Below are 24,414 nucleotides of genomic sequence, written 5' to 3' on the forward strand. Positions count from 1 at the left end.
ATATTTGTGCACCTCGCAACAGTCCTTTCTTTATTGCGACAGAAGACAGTATCTTTGCCTGTTTCAAGCTAAAAGCTGAAAACGTCACCAAACATTTGACTAAAAAGTAAAAGAGAAATAAAGAAAAAACATTAGACATACTTTAACGATCATAAAAATAAAATACAAATTCTACATAAAAAAAAAAAGGTTGAAAACAGAAGCATATAAAATGTACCTGAGATCACAATCAACATTTCCTACAGTCATTAGAAACTTATAGAACTACACAGAATGTAGCAAAGTGCTCATTGTTGAATTATTACAGGAGTGCCACTTCCCTTTCAAATATGTTTCTATTCATGGCAATTTATGAAAAACTCCAAAACTGCCATAAAAAGAGTGAATTAGATGTTATTAATCAACATTCTATGGGGTACCTACTGTGTGCATACTAGTAACTTTACACTGATGCTTACTGCTTCATATCTCCCTGGTAGTGCCTTGCATCCTCTACGTCCACATCACACCCGCTAGTCCCTCCCCCGCACATCTCACACTCCAGCGCCGCTGTCCGATAGGCCTTCCACACCGTGGCGTCCTGCAGACACACCGTCCCGCCCCCTCTCTTCTCCTCAGCCTCGTTCCGGTTGATGTCGCCCACACACACCCAGCCAGCAGCTCCATCCACCCCACCCCCGGTGGTACTCACGGCCCACTTGGAGTGGTCGTTGGAGGCCTTGAAGGTGATCCTCCCGCCTGGGGAGATAAGCTGGATGTCCAGGACCTTCCAGCCCAGGGAGCAGTCAGAGGGCAGGATGCCAGTGGAGCGGATCCAGAACTGGACTAGGAGGTCTGACTGGAGGGAGGGAGCCACCCAGGAGTGGTACAGTTCTAATGGGAGACAGGAGGGGAAATGGGGATATTGTGGTTAAATGTTGGGTCATTCACAACTACAAAACGTCAATGACATGAATGGTCATTCTAACCATGAAACAACACTTCAACAGTTAAAAAAATGACAAACAAATAGTTTCTAAACTGTTCCTTACCATTATTGAATGATCTCCCCTTGGCAAAGCTGATGAACTCGGTTCCACCCAATGAGGTGAGAGACACGCTGCGATTGGATGCGGGTTGGGTGTGCGGTAAGTTGCTATAGGCCATCTGCCCTTGGCTGTTGTTACAGACGTCAGCCAGTGCGGGCACCAGAGAGGCCAAGGAAGCAGGGACACCACAGTCATACACATTGGGCTGGTTGATCTGCAACTGCTCTCCTGCAATTTAAAACATAATACATGTCAATTGAACACTTCAAACATTTCAATCAATGGATTGTGTAAAAAGTAAAGCAAATCATTATGAATTGACTGATCAATCTGTCTGTCTGTCTGTCTGTCTGTCTGTCTGTCTGTCTGATTCAATAGGCACCAAGCTTCAAGACAAGTACTATCTTAATCTATGACTTATTACATGACTTATTAGTATGATGACTTTTCAAAATGTTCAAACAGAGTAGCAGACAAATGCCCGTACGTATTAGACCACTGACTGTGGCTAAGATGAGATTGAAAATGTTTTAAGACAAGACAATGCTTTGAGGACGATGAAAGTTGGCCTCCACTGAGAACTCCCATCACAATTTAATGACACTCATCTTAAGCTGAACAAAAATATATACACAACACGTGAAGTGTTGGTCCCATGTTTCATGAGCTGAAATAAAAGATCCCAGAAATGTTCCATACACACAAAATGCTTTTTTCTCTCAAATGTTGTGCACTGTTAGTGAGCATTTCTCCTTTGCAAAGATAATCCATCCACTTGACAGGTGTGGCATATCAAGAAGCTGATTAAACAGCATGATCATTGCACAGGTGCACCTTGTACTGGGGACAATAAAATGCCACTCTAAGATGTGCAGTTTTTTCACACATTACAATGCCACAAATGTCTCAAGTTTTGAGGGAGCGTGCAATTGGCATGCTGACTGCAGGAATATCCACCAGAGCTGTTACCAGATAATTGAATGTTAATTTCTCTACTATAAGCGACATCCAACGTCATTTTAGAGAATTTGGCAGTATGTTCAACTGGCTTCACAACTGCAGACCACATGTATGCCGTTGTGTGGGCGAGAGGTTTGTTGATGTCAACGTTGTGAACAGAGTATCAAATCAAACTTTATTTGCCACATGCGCCGAATACAACAAGTGTAGACTTTACTGTGAAATGCTTACTTACAAACCAACAGGGCAGTTCAAGAAGAAGAAAATATTTACCAGGTAGGCTAAAATAAAAAGTAATAATAAAAAGTAACACAATAAGAATAACAATAACGAGGCTATATACAGGGGGCACCGGTACTGAGTCAGAGTGCGGGGGTACAGGCTAGTTGAGGTAATCTGTACATGTAGGTGGGGGCAAGGTGACTATGAATATGTAACAAACAAACAGCGAGTAGTAGCAGTGTACAAGAGGGGGTAGGGGGGGGGGGGTCAATGTAAATTGTCCGGTGGCAATATTTATGAATTGTTCAGCAGTCTAATGGCTTGGGGGTAGAAGCTGTTAAGGAGCCTTTTGGTCCTAGACTTGGCGCTCCGGTACCGCTTGCCGTGCGGTAGCAGAGAGAACAGTCTATATCTTGGGTGACTAGAGTCTCTGACAATATTATGTGGCTTTCCTCTGACACCGCCTATTATATACTGTAGGTCCTGGATGGCAGGAAGCTTGGTCCCAGTGATGTACTGGGCCCTTCGCACTACCCTCGGTAGCGCCTTACGCCTTATCTCATGGTGGCAGTGGGGTTATGGTAAGGGCAGGCATAAGCTAAGGACAACAAACACAATTGCACTTTAACAATGGCAATTTGAATGCACAGAGATACCATGACGAGATCCTGAGGCCCATTGTCATACCATTCATCCACCGCCATCACCTCATGTTTCAGCATGATAATGCACGGACCCATGTTACAAGGATATGTAAACAATTCCTAGAAGCTGAAAATGGCCCAGTTCTTCCATGGCCTGCATACTCACCAGACGTTGCATGTTGCGTTTATATTTCTGTTCAGTATAACTCCACAAGAGACATGGAACTTACAAAGCAAACATCGCACAGCGGGAGGAGTATGGTGTCTATAGTTACAGTGCCATAGAGGATAACCCTATCTGTCACTATGGTAACAGCACCAATTGCTAGCCAGGTTGTAGTGGCACTTGCTACTACAATATGCTAAAATGCTAATAACCTAAATTGTTTATGCAAATGTTATTTTTGGTTCACAATTGTTGTGTCAACATTAATGTGGCTTTATTAACTGTTGCGTAATAATGAGTTCATTGTATTTTCTTTGTTCACTGCATGCAGGATTTTCAGTGATAGGGTCAGCAGTACTTTATCATTAGAGACCCACTATTACTGTGGAGAAGTTTTTAGGGTCAGCAATAATAGTAAGGCACCCCTGGGGAAAAATAGGGTTCAGTGCCTTGCTCAAGGGCACGTCGACGGATTTCCCACCTTGTCAAATCAAATCAAATGTTATTTGTCACATACACATGGATGCTTGTGCTTCTAGTTCCAGGTAGTTTGCCCCCGATGATGTGTTGTGCAGACCTCACTACCCTCTGGAGAGCCTTACGGTTGTGGGCGGAGCAGTTGCCGTACCAGGTGGTGATATAGCCCGACAGGATGCTATCGATTGTGCATCTGTAAAAGTTTGTGAGTGTTTTTGGTGACAAGCCGAATTTCTTCAGCCTCCTGAGGTTGAAGAGGCACTGTTGCGCCTTCTTCACCACCCTGTCTGTGTGGGTGGACCATTTCAGTTTGTCCGTAATGTGTACGCCGAGGAACTTAAAACGTTCCACCTTCTCCACTACTGTCCCGTCGATGTGGATAGGGGGGGGGGGGGGGGGGGTGCTCCCTCTGCTGTTTCCTGAAGTCCACGATCATCTCCTTTGTTTTGTTGACGTTGAGTGTGAGGTTATTTTCCTGACACCACACTCCGAGGGGCCCTCACCTCCTCCCTGTAGGCCATCTCGTCGTTGTTGGTAATCAAGCCTACCACTGTAGTGTCGTCTTCAAACTTGATGATTGAGTTGGAGGCGAGCATGGCCACGCAGTCATGGGTGAACAGGGAGTACAGGAGAGGGCTGAGAACGCACTCTTGTGGGTCCCCACTGTTGAGGATCAGCGGGTGGAGATGTTTTCTACCCTCAACACCTGGGGGCGGCCCGTCAGGAAGTCCAGGACCCAGATGCACAGGGCGGGGTCGAGACCCAGGGTCTCGAGCTTGATGACTAGTTTGGAGGGTACTATGGTGTTAAATGCTGAGCTGTAGTCGCTGAACAGCATCCTTACATTGGTATTCCTCTTGTCCAGATGGGTTAGGGCAGTGTGATTGCGATTGCGTCATCCGTGGACCTATTGGGGCGGTAAGCAAATTGGAGTGGGTCTAGGGTGTCAGGTAGGGTGGAGGTGATATGATCCTTGACTAGTCTCTCAAAGCACTTCATGATGACGGAGGTGAGTGCTATGGGGCGATAGTCATTTTAGTTTTGGTAATGGACAGTGTCGTTGGCACTGTATTGTCCTCAAAGCGAGCAAAGAAGTTTTTTAGTTTGTCTGGGAGCAGGACATCCTGGTCCGCGACGGGGATGGTTTTCTTTTTGTAGTCCATGATTGACTGTAGACCCTGCCACATACCTCTCGTGTCTGAGCCATTGAATTGCAACTCTACTTTGTCTCTATACTGACGCTTAGCTTGTTTGATTGCCATGCGGAGGGAATTGCTACACTGTTTGTATTCGGTCATGTTTCCAGTCGCCTTGCCCTGATTTAAAGAAGTGGTTCGCGCTTTCAGTTTTGCACGAATGCTGCCACCAATCCACGGTCTCTGGTTGGAGAAGGTTTTAATAGACGCTGTGGGTACAACATCACCGATGCACTTGCTAATAAACTCGCTCACCGAATCAGCGTATTCATCAACGTTATTATCCGACGCTATGGGGAACATATCCCAGTCGGATCGGGTTGTGAGAGTCTGCCTCAGCATGAAACAGTCGCATGAAATAGAAACAATTCACAGTTTCATGCATTATAACAGGGTGGATAATCCAAGATCCTTTTTCAGAATTCTATGGTAAACCTATAGTATTCCAAATGACTTATACTGGATTACAGTCTTACCAATGGCCTGAAAGCGTTCCAGTGGGTAGGTCACACAGATGAAGTTCTGTCCGTTCTTTACACCACTACCTGGGTAGGAATATTGCCCCATTTCCTTTACAGGGGGGAAATGAGGGGTGCTATGGACCAACCAGTAGCCCTGTGTCTTGTCCAATAAGACAACACCTGAGATGGAGAGAGGGAGATACCAGTCACTCATTGAAAACTGAGTCATTTCACAACAGTACTTTCTTGTCTGACAAAAACATTAACATACTACAAATGGAGTAGCTAGCCAGATGCCTGGGTGCTGAGATTAACATTATAATATGATGCCTGTATACAGTATACAGCTGAGGTTTATATTGTCCTGACCTTTTGTGTGGCCACCTCGGCTACTAAGGAAACCAAATCCTCTTCCTCCCTCCTCGGGTGGTCTCTGGTCATTATACAGGATGTATGCAATGTCTTCATTCTGCAAGGGAAAGTAGACACACTCATCATCAGAAGATATACACTTCCATGCATATTGTAAACTCTAAACTCAGAAACAAGGGTTATAGTGTCAATAGTGTTAGTTCTTTGATAACGTCATGTGCTGTATTTATTTATCATGGCTGTCTTGGTGAAAAGAAAACTCCAATTGCTCCTTAGTGAAAATTAGACAGTGAAACACACAACCCACAAAAAGTTATAGTTCCACATTTCTATTTTCTGTGTCATTCTGTCTCATTCCACTGTGACAAAAAAACATTCTGAGCGCCCAGCTACCAAAAATAGCTGCTAAATAAATACTGCTATGTGTTACTGCAAATGAAACTGTTAAGGCTGTGTATCTACCACCACAGACAGATGCTGGCACTAAGACCGCACTCATTCAACTGTATAAGGAAATAAGCTAACAGGAAACCACTCACCCAGAGGTGGCGCTCCTAGTGGCCGGAGACTTTAATGCAGGGAAACTTAAATCAGTTCTACCAAATTTCTATCAACATGTTAAATGTGCAACCAGAGGGAAAAAAATTCTAGATCACCTGTACTCCACACACAGAGACGCGTGCAAAGCTCTCCCTCGCCCTCTATTTGGTAAATCCAACCACAACTCTATCCTCCTGATTCCTGCTTACAAGCAAAAATTAAAGCAGGAAGCACCAGTGACTCAGTCTATTAAAAAAGTGGTTGGTCAGATGAAGCAGATGGTAAGCTACAGGACTGTTTTGCTAGCACAGACTGGAACATGTTCCAAGCTAAATCACTTCTATGCTCGCTTCGAGGGCAAGCAACACTGAGGCATGCATGAGAGCATCAACTGTTCCGGACGACTGTGCTCTCCATATCCGACATGAGTAATACCTTTAAACAGGTCAACATATACAAGGGTGCGGGGCAAGACGGATTACCAGGATGTGTGCTCCGGGCATGTGCTGACCAACTGGCAGGTGTCTTCACTGACATTTTCAACATGTCCCTGATTGAGTCTGTAATACCAACAGGTTTCAAGCAGACCACCATTGTCCCTTTGCCCAAGAACACAAAGGCAACCTGCCTAAATGACTACAGACTCGTAGCACTCACATCCGTAGCCATGAAGTGCTTTGAAAGGTTGGTAATGGCTCACATCAATACCATTATCCCAGAAACCCTAGACCCACTCCAATTTGCATACCGCCAAAACAGATCCACATATGATGCAATCTCTATTGCACTCCACACTGCCCTTTCCCACCTGGACATAAGGAACACTTATGTGAGAATGCTATTCATTGACTACAGCTCAGCGTTCAACACCATAGTACCCTCAAAGCTCATCACTACGCTAAGGATTCTGGGACTAAACACCTCCCTCTGCAACTGGATCCTGGACTTCCTGATGGGCCGCCCCCAGGTGGTGAGGGTAGGTAGCAACACATCTGCCACGCTGATCCTCAACACTGGAGCTCCACAGGTGTTCGTGCTCAGTCCCCTCCTGTACTCCCTGTTCACCCACGACTGCATGGCCAAGCACAACTCCAACACCATCATTAAGTTTGCAGACAACACAACAGTGGTAGGCCTGATCACAGACAACGGCGAGACAGCCTATAAGGAGGAGGTCAGAAACCTGGCCGTGTTGTGCCGGAATAACAACCTATCCCTCAACGTAACCAAGACTAAGGAGATGATTGTGGACTACAGGAAAAGGAGGACCGAGCACGCCCCCCATTCTCATCGACGGGGCTGTATTGAAGCAGGTTGAGAGCTTCAAGTTCCTCGGTGTCCACATCAACAACAAACTAGAATGGTCCAAACACACCAAGACAGTCGTGTAGAGGGCACGACAAAGCCTATTCTCCCACAAGAAATGAAAAAGATTTGGCATGGGTCCTGAGATCCTCAAAAGGTTCAACAGCTGCAACATCGAGAGCATCCTGACTGGTTGCGTCATTGCCTGGTACGGCAATTGCTCGGCCTCTGACCGCAAGGCACGACAGAGGGTAGTGTGTACGGCCCAGTACATCACTGGGGCTAAGCTGCCTGCCATCCAGGACCTCTACACCAGGTGGTGTCAGAGGAAGGCCCGAAAAATTGTCAATGACCCCAGCTACCCCAGTCATAGACTGTTCTCTGTACTACTGCATGGCAAGCGGTACCGGAGTGCCAAGTCTAGGACAAAAAGGCTTCTCAACAATTTTTACCCCCAAGCCATAAGACTCCTGAACAGGTAATCAAATGTCTACCCGGACTATTTGCATTGTGTTCCCCCCCCCAACCCCTCTTTTTACGCTGCTGCTACTCTGTTTATCATATATGCATAGTCACTTTAACTATACATTCATGTACATACTACCTCAATTGGGCCGACCAACCAGTGCGCCCGCACATTGGCTAACCGGGCTATCTGCATTGTGTCCCGCCACCCACCCACTCTTTTACGCTACTGCTACTCTCAGTTCATCATATATGCATAGTCACTTTAACAATATCTACATGTACATACTACCTCAATCAGCCTGCCTAACTGACTGTCTGTATGTAGCCTCGCTACTGTATAAACCCTGTCTTTTACTGTTGTTTTATTTCATTACTTACCTATTGTTCACCTAACACCTTTTTTGCACTATTGGTTAGAGCCTGTAAGTAAGCATTTCACGTGACAAATAAACGTTCATTTGAAAACACTAAAAAACTATCTTTTGGTATTTTTTATCATTAGTCCACTGTTGATACAGTCCCAAAATGGTTTGCATGTCAGCAGTCAAGTTTCAAGATATTGGACTTCCAAGAAACAAAGTGTCACTGGCCATATCAACATGAAAAAAACATTTTGAGCCTGTATCAACAGGTAGTATTTGAGTGGATTTTCCCTTTAAGTTTCACAGCTCATTCAGATGTGGTCAGATATTAATAATAGAAGGAAGCAGACCTTCCCCTGCTCATACAGCTGGCCCACTGTCCTCCCCAGGGCTCCAGTGCTGTCATTCACCAACACTTCTCCATCCGTCCATCCCTCGCTCCCTTTGTCCATCAGTAGATAACTCTGTCCATCGTTGGGAAATTCACGATCAACATGGGGGAGTTTGTAGAGATAGAACCTGAGAGAAAGCAACAGAGAGATAGAGAGAGGAGGAGAGATAGAGTTTGATTCTCAGTACTTTGGGTTGTTCTTGCACACCTTGCTATGCACACTGTCTGTGACTAAGTAGCTAACAGACCTAAGGGAAGAAGGTCATATCAGTTCAATCTTCAGTCTGCCCAAAGCTGTTTTCTCACCAGTCAACAGCTTCCCCTTGATCATTGTAACAGGAGATAGGTGAGGTGCCTCCCTCTCCTGGTTGAAACAGGATCAGCAGGACAAGTGACAACATCTGAAGCGAAAGCAATGAGGTCAAAATAGTTTTAGGAACTGTGAAAAATTATTGCCAAAATGGCAACTTCAATATTTGTTGACTAAAATGGAAAAGGGTGGCTTTAGAACAAGAAGAGAACTCAGCGATGCATTACAAATTGCATCAGTAGCCGAAAGTTGGTGTTACAATTATGTTACAATGTTGTTACAATGTATCAGAAGTAAACTAACACAAAGTATCCGATTTTTCATTGAGTTGATATCTAATTGATTTGTCAATTGCTTTAGAAATAATTAGAATGAAGCATAACCCATGCAAACGAAACGTATAGCCCCGTCAAACTCAACTCTGGACCTCGAAGCCAGTTCCACTGCGTTTTTTTGTTCCCCTCTAATCAGGAGGAGGGACTGATTCAGACCCAGGTCTGCGCAAATAATGATCAGATAGAACAGAAACCCAACAGGCTCCAGACCTCGTAGAATAAGAAAGAGTTGAATACACCTGCTAACGTTATAGCCTATGCCAAATGTGCCCCATTGAAAATTCTACATCAACACTTATCCTACCTTTGAGTAGATAAGAACTTGACAATTATGCTGATTCTACAGCTTTTCCGTATCCACGTGATCTTTGATTGTGGCGAACTATTCCATTTCTAAAGTCGAGATGCATCCTTGTTTTGAACTACGATGTCACGGGGCGGGCTTACGGTCACGAGTTAATGACAATAGTTTGCTTTAGCTACCCTTCTGCTAGCTCTGTTCCAGGGCGCCTTCAACGCCTAGTGGAGGATCTCGCACTAACGCCCTGGACCAGAGGCACTCTTCTGCCTTTTACACATGGGGAACAACCGAGGTGAAGACAGCTTCAGATTGGATATTCGCCTGTAGTTTTCCTTACGTTAACCAATAGCAGTTAGGGACCGTCAACATAGTGACAAATCAAAATTTTCATATTTCAATAGCTCTTTAACCATTACTCCGAAAACCTTCAAAACTGGTTGTAGCTAACCCGATGGCATAGACACACATTGCACACACTTTTTTTTTGTTGATTTACAACTTGCACTATTTTAAATTATTTAATTTAATTTCAATAGCTCATTGGTCATATGACCTAGTGACTTCAAACAACAATTCAAACAACAATCCAGAATGTCCAACGACTACCCTTCTATATTGCACACCCTTTAGTTTGTCAATTTTCATCTCACATGATTTTACATAAACTTTTCAAAATGTAGAATTTCAATAGCTCCTTGGTCATGTGACCTAGTGACTTCAAACATGATTCAGAATGTCCACTGAGTGGGCCTACACATTGCACACCCTTTAGTTTGTCCATTTTCATCTCACATGTTTCTACATTCATTTTTCTACATTTAAAATTTCAATCGCTCCTTGGTCATGTGACCTACTGACTTCAAACAAGGTTCAGAATGTCCACTGACTACCCTTCTATATTGCACACCCTTTAGTTTGTCCATTTTCCTACGTCTTTTGTGAGTAAAATCCTTTTTCCAAAATTGATGTGGGTACATTTTTGTGAAGAGGTATGAGAGCTGTGATATGGGTCAAATCATTTCAGGGATCAGTACATTTCTATATTTCTTCCCCAGTATCTGCATGAACCACCAGGCCAAGTGTTTTTGCTTGACCCTGCTGGACAGAAAGAGAAGGAGGAATCGGAACACTCTGCATTCAAATTCAGGTCTTAGTTATTCCATTGTACTGGATCTAATACATATTAGCATTTCACATACATTCATAAGTGTAATCATTTTTTATGACATACTGTGAAAAACTCTCTTGGCTGCTGGCTCTGTCACTTTCAGACATGCGCAGAGCAGACTGAAAGGGGAAGGGTAGCTCTTGACTTGAACCACAGGGGTTCTCTGTAAAGAGAGAGTAATCCGAAAGGCACAGACACACCCCTTGAATTTGAATTGGCACCGTTGACCTGTATGTATTCTCTCCTGATTGGCTCTGTGGTGCACAGTCTGGCAGTCTGACTAAAGTGCTAGAGGTATGAGGAGAGACATCCTCCTTTGTATTTATGGGAACAAATATTTTCTAACACTTTGGATCCTATTCTTGGACAGTTAGAAGACACAATGCATCAATGCAACAACAACAAAAAGAATACTAATTACTGTCCATGAGCGACCTCAACCTTGTGGGTCTGTGGGTGTTTGGGACAATAAAGTGCCAACTCAATTCTACCACTGACTAGTCTCTCATGCCCCTATGAACGGGGGACACAGGGCAATAGTTTTTCATCTAAACCAGACGTTTTTTTACTGGAGTACACTAGCCCCTGATTGGAGCTCTGTTATTGACACACAGTAGCAGTTTAACAGATAAGAAGTCAGGAAGATCAAAAAGTAGATTGTTGTAAGGGTGTATTACATCCTGTGCTACCACATTGTCATATCCATTCTGGATTCTGAGTGGTAAAATCAGAGCTGAAAAAATGCCTCTATGTATGTGTATACATTTTCTGCCAAGACAGAACTGCCAAAGAGGGTGGAGTTGCAATCTACTGCAGAGACAACCTGCAGAGTTCTATCATGCTATCCAGGTCTGTGCCCAAACAGTTCGAGCTTCTACTTTTAAAAATCCACCTTTCCAGAAATAAGTCTCTCACTGTTGCCACTTGTTACAGAGCCCCCTAAGCCCCCAGCTGTGCCCTGGACACCATATGTGAATGAATTGCCCCCCATTTATCTTCAGAGTTTGTACTGTTAGGTGACCTGAACAGGGATATGTTTCACACCCCGGCCGTCCTACAATCTAAACTAGATGCCCTCAATCTCACCCAAATTATCATGGAACCTACCAGGTACAACCCCAAATCCGTAAACACGGGCACCCTCGTAAATATCATCCTGACCACCCTGTCCTCTAAATACACCTCTGCTGTCTTCAACTAGGATCTCAGCGATCACTGCCTCATTGCCTGCATCTGTAATGGGTCTGCGGTCAAACGGCCACCCCTCATCACACTCCCTAAAACACTTCAGCGAGCAGGCTTTTCTAATCGTCCTGGAAAGATATTGACCTCATTCCGTCAGTAGAGGATGCCTGGTTATTCTTTAAAAGTGCTTTCCTCACCATCTCAAATAAGCATGCCCCATTCAATTTTTTTTAACCAGGAACAGATATAGCCCTTGGTTCACTCCAGACCTGACTGCCCTTGACCAGCACAAAAACATCCTGTGGCATACTGCATTAGCATTGAATAGCTCCCGTGATATGTAACTTTTCAGGGAAGTTAGGAACCAATGTACACAGGCAGTTAGGAAAGCAAAGGCTAGCTTTTTCAAACAGAAATTTGCATCCTGTAGCACAAACTCAATAAAGTTCTGGGACACTGTAAAATCCATGGAGAATAAGAGTACCTCCTCCCATCTGCCCAATTCACTGAGACTAGGAAACACTGTCACCACCGATAAATCTACAATTATCGAGAAATTCAATAAGCATTTTTCTACGGCTGGTCTTGCTTTCCACCTGGCTACCCGTACACTGGTCAACAGCTCTGCACCCCCCCACAGCAACTTGCCCAAGCCTCCCCCATTTCTCCTTCACCCAAATCCAGATAGCTGATGTTCTGAAAGAGCTGCAAAATCTAGACCCCTACAAATCAGCTGGGCTAGACAATCTGGACCCTCTCTTTCTAAAATTATCCTCCGCAATTGTTGCAACCCCTATTACTAGCCTGTTCAACCTCACTTTCGTATTGTCTGTGATCCCCAAAGATTGGAAAGCTGCCGCGGTCATCTCCCCTTAAAAGGGGGAGACCCAAACTGTTACAGACCTATATCTATCCTACCCTGCGTTTCTAAGATCTTCGAAAGCGAAGTTAACAAAGAGATCACCGACCATTTCGAATCCCACCGTACATTCTCCGCTATTTAATCTGGTTTCCTAGATGGTCATGGGTGCACCTCAGCAATGCTCAAGGTCCTAAACGATATCATAATCGCCATCGACAAAAGACAATTTTGTGGTATCCAAATTGGGAGTAGTTACAGTCTTGTCTCATCGCTGCAACTCCGTACGGACTCGGGAGAGGCAAAGGTCGAGAGCCATGTGTCCTCCGAAATACAACCCAACCAAGCCGCACTGCTTCTTGACACAATGCCCATCCACCCCGGAAGCCAGCCGCACCAATGTGTCGGAGGAAACACCGTACACCTGGCGACCGTGTCAGCGTGCACTGCGCCCTGCCCGCCACAGGAGTCGCTAGTGCACGATGGGACAAGGATATCCCTGCCGGGCCAAGCCCTCCCCTAACCCGGACGATGCTGGGCCAATTGTGCACTGCCCCATGGGTCTCCCCGTCGTGGCCGGCTGAGACAGAGCCTGGACTCAAACCCAGAATCTCTAGTGGCACAGCTAGCACTGCAATGCAGCACCTTAGACCACAGCGCCACTCTGGAGGCCTACTCACTGCATTCTTACGCCACTCAACAGCCTTGGTTTCTCAAATGACTGCCTCGTCTGGTTCAGCAACTACTTCTCAGATATAGTTCAGTGTGTCAAATCTGAGGGCCTGTTGTCCGTACCTCTGGCAGTCTCTATGGGGGTGCCACAGGGTTCAAGCTGACTCTTTTCTCTGTATAAGTCAATGATGTCACTCTTGCAGCAGGTGATTTTCTGATCCACCTCTATGCAGACGACACCATTCTGTATACATCTGGCCCTTCTTTGGACACTGTGTTAACTAACCTCCAGACGAGCTTCAATGCCATACAACTCTCCTTCCATGGCCTCCAACTGCTCTTAAATGCAAGTAAAACTAATTGCATGCTCTTCAACCGATCGCTGCCCACACCTGCCTGCCCGCCCGTCCAGCATCACTACTCTGGATGGTACTGACGTAGAATATGTGGACAACTACAAATACGTAGGGGTCTGGTTAGACTGTAAACTCTCCTTCCAGACTCACATTAAGCATCTCCAATCCAAAATTACATCTAGAATCGGCTTCCTATTTCGCAACAAAGCATTCTTCACTCATGCTGCCAAACATACCCTCGTAAAACTGACTATCCTACCGATCCTTGACTTCGGCGATGTCATTTACAAAATAACCTCCAACTCTCTACTCAGCAAATTGGATGCAGTCTATCACAGTGTCATCCGTTTCATCACCAAAGCCCCATATACTACCCACCACTGCGACCTGTATGCTCTCGTTGGCTGGCCCTCACTTCATATTCGTCGCCAAATCCACTGGCTCCATGTTATCTATAAGTCCTTGCTAGGTAAAGCCCCGCCTTATCTCAGCTCACTGGTCACCATAGCAGCACCCACCCGCAGCACGCGCTCCAGCAGGTATATTTCACTGGTCACCCCCAAAGCCAATTCCTCCTTTGGCCGCCTTTCCTTCCAGTTCTCTACTGCAAAATGACTGGAACGAATTGCAAAAATCTAATCTGGAGACCCATATCTCCCTCACTATCTTTAAGCATCAGAGCAGCTTACAGATCATTGCAACTGTACATAACCCATCTGTAAATAGCCCATCCAACTATCTCATCCCCATACTGTTATTTATTATTTATTTTTTGCCCCTTTGCACCCCAGTATTTTTACTTGCACATTCATCTTCTGCACATCCTTCACTCCAGTTTTTATTTGCGAAATTGTAATTATTTTGCCACTACGGCCTATTTATTGCCTTACCTCCCTGATCTTACTTCATTTGCGCACACTGTATATCGACTTTTCTATTGTGCTATTGACTGTAGGATTGTTTATTCCATGTGTAACTCTGTGTTGTTGTTTGTGTCACACTGCTTTGCTTTATCTTGGCCAGGTCGCAGTGTCACGACTTCCGCAGAAGTTGGCTCCCCTGCCTTTTCCGTGGTGCTCTGCGGTCGTAGTCACCGGCCTACTAGCTGCCACCGATCCCTTTTTCTGTTTGTTTTGTCTTATTAGTTGCACCTGTGTCCTATTATGTTTTCCTGATGGGCTTCCTTATTTAAGGCTAGTAAACCTTCCCTTGTTTTGTGTGGGATTATTCTTGTGTTACGTGTTGTGTTGTTGGGTGTGTTCGCGCTCCGACTGGGTACCCTGTGTTTTAGGTTGGTCCGTATTAAAGTGCACTTCTCCCTTGGAACTCTCTGCTCTCTGCGCCTGATTCTTACCTCACACACCTAGTCCCGCGTGACACGCAGTTGTAAATGAGAACTTGTTCTCAACTGGCTTACCTGGTTGAATAAAGTTTCAATCAAAAAAAAAATTCAAATACTGTATGTGGGAATGTCCGTCCTTCATGTAGTGTTGGTACATGGAATATTCCTCAACTGCATATATCATAAATTGCTATTGCAAATAGAAGTATTATGTTCAACAGCTGACATTTTCAGATATTATTTTTACAAACACACTTTGGTGCTTACAATTCATTCTCTATCGTCAAAGATTTGGTGGGCACTGTCATCTGTGATATTTGTGATATGACTTTCTTTTAAGCACGTACTGATGAAACTGTTACTTAATATTTTTTTCTTAAAGTCTATAAACACTCTACAGTCATTCACTCTGTGATAGGGTTGGATCCTATATGCTACTTTTAATATTGTCCTGTAAATGGTTCAGTGCCTATAATTTAGGCTGTGTGTAGAATGGGGCATAAATGAAATGACCTTTACTACTAAATTACTACTAGATTATAGTGATAAGGAAAACAGCATACACATTTGGCTTGTGTATTCATTTGCCTATAACTAATCAGAATTCCCTTATGTTTACACAAAAAAGAGAATACTTCAAAATGAGAAGATCCTGCCATGGATAAGACAACTGGGTGGACATAGAGTGGAAAGGAGGGGTATTAACTCACACCATGCAGCAGGACACCTTCAGCTGTGAGGTCTTTGTAATGCAGAAGGGTATATTGCACACTCTTGTGAACTCTGAAATCATAGACATGAACTGAACATATGGCTTTCCCACACAACTACATAAAAATAAAGAATTTACATTTACTTTGAATTAAATGTCATTACATACCAGACCTTTTAGTATATCCTCAGTCATTTATTTTCGCAGTTGCTCCATGTGTTTTTGAAAGTTCCATATCACTTTGGGAGGGGATGATACCCTTTTCGTGGTATCCAATTGTTAGTAGTTACTATCTTGTCTCATCGCTACAACTCCCGTACGGGCTCGGGAGAGACGAAGGTCGAAAGCCATGCGTCCTCCGAAACACAACCCAACCAAGCCGCAGTGTACATTCTGCACCATGTTTGAAGTCAGTAGGTCACATGACCAAGAAGCTATTGAAATGTTAAATGTAGAACAATTCATGTAAAATCATGTGAGATGAAAATGGACAAACTAAAGGGTGTGCAATGTGTAGGCCCACTGACTAGAGATTCTGAACCTTGTTTGAAGTCACTAGGTCACATGATCAAGGAGCTATTGAAATTTTACATTTTGAAAAACTCATGTAAAACCATGTGAGATGAAAATGGACAAACTAAATGGTGTGCAATGGTGTGCAATGGTGTGCAATGGTGTGCAATGTGTAGGCCCACTCAGTGGACATTCTGAACCTTGTTTGGAGTCAGTAGGTCACATGACTAAGGAGCTATTGAAATTTGAATGTAAAAAAGGTTTGTACTTTGTTTACACTCCCTAACTATTTCAACAAGGAATACAAAATGCTGCTCACATTTCCACATGTTTATTAGCTTTGGAAAGCGAATTAATGCCCAAATCGTGAAAATAAGTATTGCGCAATGTTGTGCACAATTTTTCCAACATCATGACACTTATTTGGAGTCTGGCTCAAGTGGTTTGAAAGCTATTGAGGTTTGAAAGTGCGAATATCTGTTGAATATCCAACTTGAAACTGTCTTTACCTCGGTTGGGGACCATCTATTTATTTAAATGGAAGAGCATATATGACCATAAAGCAAGCCGCGGACGTATGAGACATATTTGTTGGATACATATTTAATGAACAAGTGTCTTTTCCTTGCTGTTGTCAACAACGGTTGAACAGTTTAGGGATGGAGTTGATACATTTCCACTGTGCTGTGGAAAATGAATCCACGGCACTTATAGGCTAGCCTAACAGCCCAGTTGTCTAGAAAAGTTGGTTTCTGTAAACAGCACTAGTGCATTGCAACACTGTAATGTAAAGGCAGATATATTTTGTTTGACAAATGAATAATGAATATTGAGTGGTCCAGTAGAGAAAGGCTGAGGGACTTTATAGTAAGCGTTCTTGGGGAACAACTAGAAACACTCTTGATGCAAGTCTTTAACACATAGTTTATTCTCGTGAGGAGCTGTATTGAAATATAACATGGAAACACAAACACTCTCATTCATACTCATTCACTGCTGTGTTGGGCAAAACTAATTTCCTCAAATTGCAATAAACACATTTAAAGCACCCAAAAGCTTTTGGGGTTTTGAATATCATCCAAATTATTGTGCAGTCAACATACAAATCTGCCCACTCTGTAAGCTTAATATCATACAACAAACATTAGAATTAGTCTCTATAGCATTATGCAACTGAATTGACACCTCTGTTATTCACATACAATATTTTATATTAAATTACTGATGCAGTCATCGATACAGATGGTACTGTCAGCTCAGACCATACAAAATGGTCATGCCTGGTCTGGCCAGGTGAATAAGAAGCAAAAGCCATTGCACTATAGGGCTACACCACATGCTCTGAGCCATTTGAGCCCATCTCTCCAGCATGTGTATCTCTCAGGTTCCCAGAATCCCAGGCAGCTCAGTCCTCTGGTCCTCCATGCGTCCTCCCTGGACACTCAGCAGTAAGGAAAAGAAGTCTTCATCATCCATAGGGCCCGGGGCCGCACTGCGCTGCTCCTCCAGCCTACCCTGGGCCTGAAGTACAGAGACAGACAGAAACACCACATGGCTTGATGCCAATTTTACACTGGACCTGAGGTACGGAGACGAGACATTACACCTACGTAACACCATATGACATGGTATGTTGTTACACCATACAACATAATACCTAAAGCCCATGTTACAGCACATGACACACAGGTGTAGGATATTCATTTGACCAGTAAAATAATCCTGCAGCAACAGCATTTGAATGTTTAGTCCATAATGTTGCATGATCGGTGGTTAGGCTATAAACTGGCCAAAATTAAGCTACATGAAAATGACAATACTGTTAATATAACTGTGTTAGTGCTGGTTTTTGTTCATTTATGTAAATCACAAAGCTCATCTGCATTTTTTGGGGTGCAGGAAAATTCTCAGCAACAACAGAGTGGTCAAATGAAGATCCTTCATCTGTAATGACAATGTAGCACTGTAACATGATATCAACGTAACACCATATGACATGATGCCTACATTATATTTTGCTTATGACAAGAACAAAATAATGTTTTGGTCAAATTGACTACGGGCAGCTTGGATGATTACAGTTATTATTATTTTTTATTTAACCTTTTTTTAATTAGACAAGTAATTTCAGAACACATTCTTAATTATCATGATGGCCAGTTACTTACCTGCGACATGAGAATCATATTGTACAAGTCCTCGTTCTGCACTGCAATTGGAGCAGACTTTTTGGGCTTTGTATCTTTTACGCTGCTCCTCTTCTTATTGGCTTTCGGCTTAGGGGGTGGGGTGTCATGTAGTTCCGCCCGCTGGTCATCAAGCCGACGGCCTTGGGAGGTAGCCAGCAAGTCAAAGAACTCATCTTTCTGCAGCGAGGTCATTGAGGAGAAATGCACTGTTGGGAATGGAAGGGGAGGAAAGAGAGTGGAGACATGCTACATTTAGTGGCCTAGTTCAGTTGGTGTCCTAGTTAATCATTCAAGCAATATTATTTCAATATTTCACTAATGTACAGAAGACATCCTAATATCTGTCTCTGCCACAGTTATATGATAGAAGTGCTTCAATGGATGTTGGTACCGTACAGTTATTTACAGCTTTTCCCCTTCATGATTCAGTGTGTTTATGGGGAAACAAGGGAAGCTAATTGCAACAGCTTTTATGTTTACCACAGTCACTTAGTTAGTTATGATTACAGGGAGTTTTTTTTCACATTCTATCACCTCTGTGGGCTCTGTGGGCCGGAATGTAGGTGTTGGGTTCAGAATGGCACCTTCTCCTCCCTCTGAACGAGCACCGCTGGTCATTGAGTCGTCTTCCTTCTTGCAGAGTAAAGACCAGGTCATACAGAGCGTCTGGGAAGTAAGGGGTTAACCGTTGAGCCTGGGAAAGACAGGTGGCAGGTGGCAGAAAGAGTAGCCATTATCAAGAATTTCAAAATGGGTGGTATCACTACTCATTTCAAACACGCTGGCATTTCCACACCTACAAATTATGTAACCACAAAATGAACCCCTCATTCTTCCACCACTGGGGTGTTGTTTGTTCTTTTTCTATATGTGAAAGAAAACCCTTCTACATCAGAAACTAATGCTACATCAAAAATGTTTAGACTGGTATTCGGTCACTAACGGAATTATTGTAATTGTGGGCACAAGGGAAATGTCTGTATTTTTTTGTGAAAGCAAATGTTATAAACCTGTTTTTGGGCATGCTCTGGGCTCAGCGTATCTTTGGGCAACTGGTCAGAGGGAAGATGTATATTTGTGCCAACTTGTAATCCTTGTGATGGTTTGTCCGTCTTCAAATCATGTTCTGTTGTTTTGTATTTTTCTGTTATATCCACCATCACCATCCCCTCTTTCTTGCATTCCATTTTCTGTCTATCCATTACCAATTCATCCATCCCTTTAATGTGCTCAACCCCCTCCTCTGTCCCAGTCTCTCCTTTTGCTTGATTTATTTGGTTATCCTTTTTTCTTTTGTCTCCATCTCCACTTTCAGTGTTGGCTTTTCCAATCTGTCCATGTCTGGCAGTGGCATCCTCTTCCTCACTGGAGTCTTCATCGTTGCTCTTGCCTGTTATTGGCTCTGTCCCTCCCTCAACAACTCTCTCAACATCCCCCTCCTTAATAATGATTAGATCCTCCAAATGCTCCTCTTCAACTGTTTCAACTTTGACCCCTGGGTATTCCATGACAACCTCCATTCACGTCTGTCTCAGTGTAAACCTGACAGAAATGAGATAAGACAAATATATCAACTGAAGTTCTGTTGTACATTATTAGGATTGTTTAACTGGTTGTAAGAAAATGTTTTAGGTAATCTAATAGAGTTTCTTAAAATGTTAACTAGCAACAACACATGTAGAAGACCTCTAGTTTGACACAGACTGAACGGCCACTGTATCTGTAAGCATAATATCGTAGAATCTCAAGAGGGGTGTTTATGAAAAACCAGTACTGGTTTCCTGCTCACTTCTTTAAGGCACTAAATTCCTATCTTGGATTGTACTTGCCCGCCTGCTAATCATTACCTTACCCACCCACACTCTCAATAAGTCTATCGTACCTGTGTTTGGCTGGAGTTCAGTTTCTGATAAACATCATCTTCTTGTGTCCACACTGATTAGGGATGGCATCACTGATTCACGACAGTTTTCTTCGTGAGAACTAATTGCTATCAGTTATGCTTCACATATCACCGTGACGAGCTCTTTCTCACTCTCTCTCTGCCTGCCTGTCAGCCCTCTAGTCTCTTCCTGTTCCTCTTACCCCAACCCACCCCTATTTATTTGTCCCCTATCTCTTTACGTCATGGCATTATGAGATATTACTGTAAAAAGTGAAGTGGTGCGATGTTATAGCCAGTGGTGTGATGATATCAAATAGTCTTGTTTTTAAACAAAGCCAAATCTCATAATTTGAGATGAACATCAGAAAGGGGGAAATGGCTATGAAGTTTTGCTCTGCTCATGTTGCATTTTCAGCCGAACAGCATACAGTCAGAAACAGCAACATGTTGAAACAGGCCCACTGTTATTCTGACAGGGGCTGTGGTTTGACATACTTCCTGTTGACTTGCAGCTAAAGGAGAAGTAGACAAAGTGTGAGAGAGAGAAAGAGAGAGAGAGAGAGAGAGAGGGAGAGAGAGAGAGAGAGAGAGAGAGAGAGAGAGAGAGAGAAAGGAAGGAAGAGAGAGTCAGATGTGAGATGTGAGATGTTGATTCTTTTTGGTGAAGTGAGAGAACAGCGGGGAGGGTAATTGTTAATTTGGGTATATTCATATATGACTTGTCTGAACTATTCTGTAGTTCAAAAAGTGTTCTGCTGTTGTGTATGAAACTTGATCACTGTGAATTAATTTGTCAAATTTGTCAAATCTATTAATATCATGGAGTGCATGTATTGTCCTGTGTGGTGAGAGTAGGCAACAACACATCTGCCACGCTGACTCTCAAACTCTTTTGACTCATCACATACACAGCTGCTACTGCTTATTATCTATCCTCTTGCCTAGTCACTTTACCCCAACCTACAGTTGAAGTCGGAAGTGTACATACACCTTAGCCAAATATATTTAAACTCAGTTTTTCACAATTACTGACATTTAATCCTAGTAAAAATTCCCTGTCTTAGGTCAGTTAGGATCACCAGTTTATTTTAAGAATTTCAAATGTCAGAATAATAGTAGAGAGAATGAGTTATTTCAGCTTTATTTCTTTCATCACATTCCCGGTGGGTCAGAAGTTTACATACACTCAATTGGTATTTGGTAGCGTTGCCTTTAAATAGTTTAACTTGGGTCAAACGTTTCAGGTAGCCTTCCACAAGCTTCACACAATAAGTTGGGTGAATTTTGGCCCATTCCTCCTGACAGAGCTGGTGTAACTGAGTCAGGTTTGTAGGCCTCCTTGCTCGCACATGCTTTTTCAGTTCTGCCCACAAATGTTCTATGGGATTGAGGTCAGGGCTTTGTGATGGCCACTCCAATACCTTGACTTTGTTGTCCTTAAGCCATTTTGCAACAACTTTGGAAGAATACTTGGGGTCATTGTCCACTTGGAAGACCCATTTGCGACCAAGCTTTAACTTCCTGACTGATGTCTTGAGATGTTGCTTCAATATATCCACATAATTTTCCTACCTCATGACATCTATTTTGTGAAGTGCACCAGGTCCTCCTGCAGCAAAGCACTCCACCACATGATGCTGCCACCCCTGTGCTTCACAGTTGGGATGGTGTTCTTCGGCTTGCAAGCCTTCCCTTTTTTCCTCCAAACATAACAATGGTCATTATGGCCAAACAGTTCTATTTTTGTTTCATCAGACCAGAGGACATTTCTCCAAAAAGTACGATTTTTGTCCCCATGTGCAGTTGCAAACCTTTGCTGTTGTTCTGGGATTGATTTGCACTTTTCGCACCAAAGTACGTTCACCTCTAGGAGACAGAACACGTCTCCTTCCTGAGCGGTATGATGGCTGCGTGGTCCCATGGTGTTTATACTTGCGTACTATTGTTTGTACAGATGAACGTGGTACCTTCAAGCATTTGGAAATTGCTCCCAAGGATGAACCAGACTTGTGGAGGTCTGCAATTTTTTTCTGAGGTCTTGGCTGATTTCTTTTGATTTTCCCATGATGTCAAGCAAAGAGGTAGGTTTGAAGGTAGGCCTTGAAATACATCCACAGGTACACCTCCAATTGACTCAAATTATGTCAATTTGCCTATCAGAAGCTTCTAAAGCCATGACATTTTCTGGAATTTTCCAAGCTGTTTAAGTGCACAGTCAACTTAGTGTATGTAAACTTCTGACCCACTGGAATTGTGATGCAGTGAATTATAAGTGAAATAATCTGTCTGTAAACAAGTGTTGGAAAAATTCCTTGTAAATAAGAATAAAAGAGAGCCGCACACTCTAGGAGCTCAGATGCAAAAATGTAATTTCGAAACATTGGTAATTAAATTTTAGAGTGTGCGGCTCTCTTTTATTCTTCTTTTCAAGTTTTCTACTCCGCTAGCCAGCACCTCGCCTAAATAGGTGTGCGTTTCTTTTTCTTCTAGATCGTAAAAATTCCTTGTATCATGCACAAAGTAGATGTCCTAACCGACTTGCCAAAACTACAGTTTGTTAACAAGAAATTTGTGGAGTGGTTGAAAAACGATTTTTAATGACTCCAACCTAAGAGTATTTAAACTTCCGACTTCAAATGTATATGTAAATCTACCTCAGTTACCTCCTAGTAACCCCTGCATGTCAACTCAACAGGGTTCAATTCTCGGGCTGACTCTTTTCTCTGTATATATCAATGATGTCGCTCTTGCTGCGGGTGATTCCCTGATCCACTTCTACGCAGACGACACCATTCTGTATACATATGGCCCTTCTTTGGACACTGTGTTAACGAACCTCCAAACGAGCTTCAATGCCATACAACACTCCTTCCGTGGCCTCCAACTGCTCTTAAACACTAGTAAAACTAAATGCATGCTTTTCAACCGATCGCTGCCCGCACCCGCCCGTCCGACTAGCATCACTACTCTGGACGGTTCTGACTTAAAATATGTGGACAACTACAAATACCTAGGTGTCTGGCTAGACTGTAAAATGTCTTTCCAGACTCGTATTAAACATCTCCAATCCAAAATGAAATCTAGAATCGTAAACTGACTATCCTACCGATCCGGCGATATCATTTACAAAATAGACTCCAACACTCTACTCAGCAAACTGGATGCAGTCTATCACAGTGCCATCCGTTTCGTCACCAAAGCCCCATATACCACCCACCACTGCGACCTGTATGCTCTCATTGGCTGGCCCTCAATACATATTCGTCGCCAGACCCACAGGCTCCAGGTCATCTATAAGTCTTTGCTAGGTAAAGCTCCGCCTTATCTCAGCTCACTGGTCACAATAACAACACCCACCCGTAGCACGCGCTCCAGCAGGTATATTTCACTGGTCACCCCCAAAGCCAATTCCTCCTTCGGCTGCCTTTCCTTCCAGTTCTCTGCTGACAATGACTGGAACGAATTACAAAAATCGCTGAAGTTGGAGACTTATATCTCCCTCACTAACTTTAAACATCAGCTTTCTGAGCAGCTAACTGATCGCTGCAGCTGTACACAGCCCATCTGTAAATAGCCCATCCAATTTACCTATCTCATCCCCATATTGTTTTTATTTACTTTTTTCTCTTTTGCACACCAGTATTTTCTACTTGCACATCATCATCTGCTCATCTATCACCCCAGTGTTAATTTGCTAAATTGTAATTACTTCGCTACTATGGCCTATTTATTGCCTTACCTCCTCACGCCAGTTGCGCACACTTTATATAGACTTTTTTTATTTATTCTACTGTGTTATTGACTGTACGTTTGTTTATTCCATGTGTAACTCTGTGTTGTTGTTTGTGTCGCACTGCTTTGCTTTATCTTGGCCAGGTCACAGTTGTAAATGCGAACTTGTTCTCAACTGGCCTACCTGGTTAAACAAATGTGAAATTAAATGAAATTAAAAAATAAACTCTGTACTGGTAACCCGTGTTACCAAGTTATCATTA

General features: G+C 43.3%; 2 protein-coding genes across 3 annotated transcripts; both read right to left on the reverse strand.

Annotated features, from left to right (window-relative positions):
- Position 1: 1 nt before the first annotated feature.
- LOC110487810 (deoxyribonuclease-2-alpha) lies at positions 2 to 9,782 on the reverse strand. Of its 2 annotated transcripts, none has more exons than XM_021559730.2 (7): positions 9,542 to 9,782; positions 8,899 to 8,993; positions 8,552 to 8,720; positions 5,524 to 5,623; positions 5,170 to 5,334; positions 1,032 to 1,256; positions 2 to 873 (listed from the first exon to the last, which is right to left on the reverse strand). In XM_021559730.2, exons 2-7 carry the CDS (start codon positions 8,991 to 8,993, stop codon positions 455 to 457), a joined length of 1,173 nt encoding a protein of 390 aa, XP_021415405.1. In that variant the 5' UTR covers positions 9,542 to 9,782; the 3' UTR covers positions 2 to 454. The 2 variants fall into 2 exon arrangements, with proteins under 2 accessions (XP_021415405.1, XP_036802350.1); XM_036946455.1 differs by lacking the exon at positions 9,542 to 9,782 and adding an exon at positions 9,323 to 9,341.
- Positions 9,783 to 17,249: 7,467 nt separating this feature from the next.
- Positions 17,250 to 20,632, reverse strand: LOC110487821. The gene is made up of 5 exons (XM_021559741.2): positions 20,417 to 20,632; positions 19,545 to 20,076; positions 19,069 to 19,228; positions 18,514 to 18,740; positions 17,250 to 17,866 (listed from the first exon to the last, which is right to left on the reverse strand). Exons 2-5 carry the CDS (start codon positions 20,052 to 20,054, stop codon positions 17,726 to 17,728), a joined length of 1,038 nt encoding a protein of 345 aa, XP_021415416.1. The 5' UTR covers positions 20,055 to 20,076; positions 20,417 to 20,632; the 3' UTR covers positions 17,250 to 17,725.
- Between the last annotated feature and the right edge of the window lie 3,782 nt (positions 20,633 to 24,414).

The sequence above is a fragment of the Oncorhynchus mykiss genome, chromosome 2 (genome assembly GCF_013265735.2).
Source record: "Oncorhynchus mykiss isolate Arlee chromosome 2, USDA_OmykA_1.1, whole genome shotgun sequence".
In the NCBI taxonomy this organism is placed as follows: domain Eukaryota; kingdom Metazoa; phylum Chordata; class Actinopteri; order Salmoniformes; family Salmonidae; genus Oncorhynchus; species Oncorhynchus mykiss.